The following is a 6787-nucleotide window of genomic DNA, read 5'->3' as shown; positions in this document are numbered from 1 at the left end:
GCCAAGCGCTGCCGGCTCCGGACAGAACGATGGGTGAGAGGTCAGGGGTGCCCGGGGACCAGGCGCCAGGTGCCACGGGCCGGGAGACCCCACACCCCCTGCCGGCCTCCGCAGCACCGCGCCGCCCACTCAGGAATCCCCTCCCCTGCCGGGCGCGCCCCCGCCCCGCTGGCTGCGCGCGGCGGCCGGATCTTCTTGAATTTCAACACAAAGGGAATCCTCGGCCGCAGGAAGTGCATCACGAGGAAGGGGAACCGGGGGCGGGAAGAGGGAGATGCGTCCCTCCCCCTCGACACCCCCCGCCCTTCGGGAGCCCTGGGCTGCCGTGACGACACCCTCAGGGTCCCCCAGACGCCCCACCAGCCGGGAGGATCCAAACAAGGAGCCCCCTTCCCCGCAGTAGTGAGGGGCGGGCGCTCTCGCCTCCCGCCAGGCGCCCGAGCTTCCCGGCGGCGCGGACCCGGCTGCCCTGGCCGCGGCTCTCTCACCTGTTCGCTTCCCCCCCTCCTCTCCTTCCGGGTGCACTGGCACCTGGGCTGACGTTTGTTTTTCCACCCCGGGCTCTCAACTTTCCTCCTACATCTTCTTCCCTTCCAGGTTTTCTGTAGATTCCCGGCTCCGGGGGTCCTGCATTCCCAGCGGCGCTGCGCCCCGGGCTTGGGCGAGGCTTTCCCGGGAGGGAGTCCCCGCGCCAGCAAGGGGGGCGGGACCGGGAGGGACCACTTTCGTTTTCCCAGATGCTGGCCGTGCCGGGGACTCGGCCAGGCTTTCTACCTGCAGGTGCCGGTCTGGGAAGGAGATGAAGGGCAGGCGAGGCTCTTTTGTGCTGCAACTATATTTATGAAGCAACCTTACGGGTTGTACTTGACATTGTATTTTTCAAACCGATAGCAACAGCAAACTTTTCTAGAAAGGTTTTGTTCACATTTCACCGCAGAGTGGGAAACCATTCATTATCCCTATAAAAAGCTATTATTTTGTTATATTCTTTCAGTTTAGAATGGCTTGGGGAGACTAATGGTAATTTGGGGAGAGGGGCTGAAACACCCCTTCCGGAGCCCAGGATGGGGAGGTGGGAAGACCCCGGCGCTTTGCATCAGTTTCCCGGTTGAAAGACCCGGGGGACTGGGGAGGGGGCCTTGCAACTCACTCCAGGCTGCCTTGCTCGGGTCGCGGGCACTTCGCCGCGGCAGCTGCGCCGGAAGGGGGCAATCTCCCCCCGGGGGCGCCTGGCTGCCTCAGCTCTCGCGGACACCGCAGGGGGACGTCCCCGCTCCCAAGTTCTGGGCGGCCGGGTACCTGCCCGACCTGTCTCCTCCCCTTCTCCAATACCACACCCACGGGACTCTGGTCTCCCCGGGAGAGGGACAGAGCGGGAACAAAGGGGTCTTTGTTCAGCGGCTCCCGGGGGGTGGGAGTCGTGCTCACTCGCGTTTCCCGGCGCCCCTGGGAGACGGGCAGGCTCCGCGACTCCGAGCCTCGCCCAGCCTCGAGCACCGCCCTCCGCGACCCCAGCGCCTGAGGTCAGGGCGCGGCGCCCCGGGCCACCGCGGGTTCTTTTCGGGCGGGCGGGCTGCGCGGCGGCGCCTGGCGGGCTCTGCCGCCCGCGGAGGGACGGTGGGGGTTCTCGGAGCTGGCGGAGGTGGAGGGGGCGGGAGAGGGAGCCTGCGCCCAGCTGAGCCTGGAGGTGCGGGGCGGGCTCCGCGAGCGGTCTCGGGGCTGCTCCTGGCGGAGCCGCGGCGGCTGGAACCAGCTCCTTCGCTCCTTCCATCCTCCCCCTTCTCTCGAGCGGCCCCATCACCGCGCCGGGCCCCCCTCCCCTGCCGTCATCACGCTCCCCTTCTCCCTTCTTGGCACTTTCCTCTCGAACCATCCTTCTGGACAAACTTTGATGGAGAATTTCACACCACGCTGGAAAAATGCCGGTTATGAAAGGATTACTGGCGCCCCAGAACACCTTCCTCGACACCATCGCCACCCGTTTTGACGGAACACGTAAGTCTTGCACTTCGATGAGTTGCACGGGTTTTTTTTTGTTTTTTGTTTTGAATGATTTTTCTCCTGTAAATTACTTTCGTTCCCACCCTCCTTTTTGCACCAGTGGATTTTGTTTCCTTATGTTCCTGCCGAGGTGTCTTTTGTGCGGAGAATTTTTTTCCTCTCATGGTTCGGTGTAGTATTAACACTTCGGTGTAGTTGGCCCCCTTGACTCTTAGGTTTGTAAAGTCTGGAAAAGAACCTGAAGAAAGACCGACACCCGTGTTCACTGTGGGACCCGTAATTCCTCGGTTTTTATTAATTTTATGAAGTGAAAATGAAAATTGTCCATATTGGTGAATTGCCAGTCTATCCTTCTAGAGTTTCAAGGCTCCGTAAATTATAGGGAGAGTTTGGAATGTTCTTCGTCCATGGAGCTTCATTCTGTGAGGTCTTTTGGATAGGCATGATCCCATCTGAGTTTAAGAAATGCAACTAGAATCAAGATTGCCAAGTGTAAGCTTCCCGTAGAATTCTAAACGTTATGAGTTTGTCAGAATCCCGATTCCTGCTTCTCAGGTATTGAAAGGTAGCATACCTTTCAATCTGAAATTATCCTAACACTCGAGGAGAGACTGTTGGAGAAGGAGAAGCCGGGCGTTATAAAGGTTGATCTGATCATAAGAGGAAGTTTCAACATAATTTTTTTGAGGGTGAATATTATTGGACGCTTAGCTTGTTTAAGCTTCTGTTTAAAAGCAAGGATATGGTGTGTTCTTGGAGACTGTTGGGAAACGTCTGCAAGTTGTTCTCTTTCAGGACCACGGTCAGGTCCCCGTTCCTTCCCAGGCTTCTCAAACTCCCCTCTTCTTGACCAGTTGGTTTTCCCTGTAATGAGGTGTCTGTACTTTCACCCCCAGCAAAAGCTATCAATTGGTTTCACTATGAATATCCACACCTTCCTCCTAGCTTATGTTGCTTCTGCGTGCTATCTTTCCTTTTCTGCCTGTTACACAAGACTTGTAGAAACTCATTTGTTCTAAAGGCTAGTAGTGATTCAGGCATCATTGTGTTTTAGGATGATGGCATATTTCTTGGAGCTGATGTGAGAGAGCACATCTAACTCTATTTTCACTCCAGTCGTCTGGATACACAGTCTTACTACAGTGGGAAGTAAATCCTGGACTTTCGCGCTTCAGGAGTAGTTGGAAAAGTTTATATGAGGGAGAAATGAACTATTTACTGGATTTTATTCTATTTTTATTTTCAACCTCCAGCCTACTCAGGGTAGTTGGTGTGAACATTCTTTCCAGTGTTTTTATCTTTATCTTTAGCCTTTCCTTCCCCTTTTATGTTCTAGATGTGTCAGAATGAGTGAAGTGCAATGGTATTATTTATCTGTCTTCCTTAGATAATAATAGAAAAATATAATAAAATTTCAAATCCCTGCCAGTGACATCATACCCACCACCCAACCACTACACAAAATCACCACTGCTATCTTCATGCATGATTGTGGTTACTACTGTTTATTAGCTTAGGAACTGAGCAGTTTCTAGTGGATGTTTGTTCTTGAAGTTGCAAATTTAAACCCAAAAGACTTTCTATATTGATCACAAGTGCATGTATTGAAAATGAGCTAACTGGTAAATGGTAGTTGCTTATCTCATTGTCATTTGAAGTTGAATGGAATGCAGTGTGTTCCCAGCATAGCCCTGGGAATTACTGCAGGGATATATTTAAGTACCAGTTGCTAATGAGAGGGGCTTTGGATCATCTGTGTGAGGAGACCTCTGCCTCTTTCACTATAACATTTGATAGAAAGCATGTAGAGAAACAATGGTGTACTAGTGAATAGCTCTTTTTCTATTTTAACTACACATTAATGTGAATAAAATAGAAGGTTAGAAGTTTTAAATCGTTGTTTGGGAAGACCATCATCACATAACCAGCATTTAGAATATTAGTAAAACTAAAACTGTTGGAGAGCATGCTTGGTCTGTTCTCCAAGGGTCTGTGGGATTCCTGGAGGGAACCACTTTGTATGAAATCAATCTGAAAATCAGTGAAGCAAATTTCAAAGTAATGAGTGACATAAAGGTTTACTTTAGCAAAATTTTGTTGAGAACTTTTAAAGATACCCCTCATGCCAATAAACCCCACTCGAGGAAAGAGGACTGTATCCTCTTATTTGCTTTTCATTTGAATTGCAAGATGACTTGAATAATCTGAGACTTAAAAAAATACTTTAAGCAAATTTAAGCCACAAATTTTGCTAACATCATGGCATATCACTTTGCCTGCTAAATATTTAGTTTATCTTTTTCTATCTTTTATGTGTTGACACAATTTTATTAAGTATAATTACTATCCCTGAAACTCTTTTCCTATGATCATCCTTCTTTCTCTTGATTTTTTTTATAGCAGTCATTTATTTTCTTGTGCAAGATAAAACCATTTGAAAGGTTTAAATTAACAAAATTGCCACTCGCCCAAATAAAAATTATACTGGAGAGTGCATAATGTTATTATACTCAAAATGTCATGTGTTTACTTGGTACATTTTCTGCCTTGTTAGGTATATTTTGTAGTCATGTTAGTTTCTTATTTTGTTTTATTTTGGACAATATCATTGAAAAAATAAGAGAGCAAACAATAACCCTTGTTATCATTGAAAAAATAAGAGAGCAAACAAAACCACCTTACTAACTTAACCACCATGAAATATTATTATCTTTATTGATTTAATACTGTAATGGAAAATAATAAATCTTAAAACATCATGTAAAATTTCTCCCAGGAAAAATTAAATATATGACAAGAAAAGCCTATAACGTAATCTTACTAATTTATCAGTTGAGTTATTATCATCACAGGGCAACATAAAATAAGTTAATAATATATTTTATCACCTAGTGACACTTTATTATTGAGCGTAATAGGATATTTTTTCTTTTTAGTATTTAAGAAGTGAGCTGTTGGTCAGGATTGAAAGTCAATAGTGGACCATTAATTGAAACTTTTTTCTCATATTCAATATAATTTTTAAAAACTATTGGAAAATATAAATCTTTTCACATAAAACTACCCTGACATATATTTACTCTTGAAATATGTTCTCCTGGTTTACGTTTAACTGAATGTAAATGAGACTTAGAAAAACTAAGAAGCTTGCAAATATTGAATATGTGTACCCCATTTAGGGGAAAAAAGTAACTCCAATGAAATTCTTTGACTCATTGCATATAGCCAAACTTCTCGCTTGAAACACTTACACACACACACACACACACACACAATCTTAACATTATGACCTGCATATAGTTTATTTTTACATCGTTCATTTTTTTTTTTTACACATTAATGTACTTAAAAAAATCTTTTCTGAGTAGACTTTTGCTTTAAGTACATGAATATTAATCTGGACAAAGGGAAATGATAATAACAGAACACATAAGTACATATTTTAAAAAATAGTTTTTCAGTACAAATATTTGCCACAGGGTACCATTTGAGAAAAACACATTTCTTTGAGGATATAAAACTTTCAAAGGGAAGTGTCCATTTTCCAACAAAATGGTGCATTAGCCTACATTTTCCAGTCACATCAAAATTTGGCCAGAACAATTCTTTCTCTTTGGGGTTAGTGAGACAAGATCTAAGCTCTAAAGGATATTTGTAGCCCAGTAGACTCTATCAAGGAGATTCCATTCAAATTATTCAGAAATAATGGTTTAGACATTCATTTGTATTTGCATATGTTTTGCGTACTCCTGTTCAAAATGGTCCAAAGAAATTTGTTAAATTGAAACGCTTCCTTTCCAGAGGAAACTCAATGGAGTTTCTTTTCCCCTTTATACTTTCATCAAGGTACATAGATCTCTTAACTTCAGAAGCATAGAGAGAAGGGTAATGTACCCAATGCTGTAGGAAAGGGACACAATAAGGAAGGGGACAGTGGGGACTTCCTAAGTCTTTGCTGGGTTGTAGTTAGAAGAATATCATCAGAGGCATTTAGCCAATACAAAAGAATGAGCTCCATTATGTATGGGTCTGTCTATAAAAGGCTGTTACATGAAAACATTCAAAGAAATACCTAGCACTCCATAGATATCTCCCCACAAATGGGAGTTCATAAAGACTCATTTGTATTTTTTGCATGCCACGAGTAGTCTCTTATTCCCATTCTGTATGTTTAGAGAGACAGTTCCCACGTCAGTTTTCTATTTCTGGGTAGTGAATTACCACTCATTCAGTGGCTTATCATCTCACATTTTCCATAGGCCAGACATCCAGGCAAAGACTAGCTGGGTCCTGTGCTCACGGCTTCCGGAGACTACAAGGCTGAAACCAAGTTGTCAGCTGAGGCTCGAGGCCCCCTTCCAAGCTCTCGTGGTTGCTGGCAGAATTTAGTTCCTTGTGGTTTTTCTCAGCAACTGGAGGCTTCCTTCTGCCTCCTGACACATGGCCTCTTCCCCAGGCCCTCTTACAACAGAACAGCTTACTTCTTCACAATTACTCAGCCATAAAAAGGAATGAAATAATGCCATTTGCAGCAACATGGGTGGACCTAGAGATTATCATACTAAGTGAAGTCAGTCAGACAGAGAAGAACAAATATAGTATGATATCGCTTATATGTGGAATCTGAAAAAGGGTACAAATGAACTTCTGTACAAAACAGAAATAGACTCACAGATGTAGAAAACAAGCTTATGGTGACTGGGGGAAAGGGGAGGGGAGGGATAAACTGAGAGTTTGGGATTGACACACTACTATATATAAAATAGGTAAGCAATAAGGACCTACT

General features: G+C 45.0%; 1 protein-coding gene across 1 annotated transcript in view; it reads left to right on the top strand.

Moving 5' to 3' along the window:
- Positions 1–1919: 1919 nt before the first annotated feature.
- KCNH8 (potassium voltage-gated channel subfamily H member 8) overlaps positions 1920–6787 on the top strand; it is a 392473-nt gene continuing 387605 nt past the window's right edge. The window contains exon 1 of the mRNA XM_068547302.1: positions 1920–1995. Coding sequence (XP_068403403.1) covers positions 1920–1995 — 76 coding nt within the window. The remainder of the gene's footprint in view (positions 1996–6787) is intronic.

This window comes from Eschrichtius robustus, chromosome 6 (genome assembly GCF_028021215.1).
Source record: "Eschrichtius robustus isolate mEscRob2 chromosome 6, mEscRob2.pri, whole genome shotgun sequence".
NCBI lineage: Eukaryota > Metazoa > Chordata > Mammalia > Artiodactyla > Eschrichtiidae > Eschrichtius > Eschrichtius robustus.
This window is presented reverse-complemented; position numbering and strand designations above follow the sequence as displayed.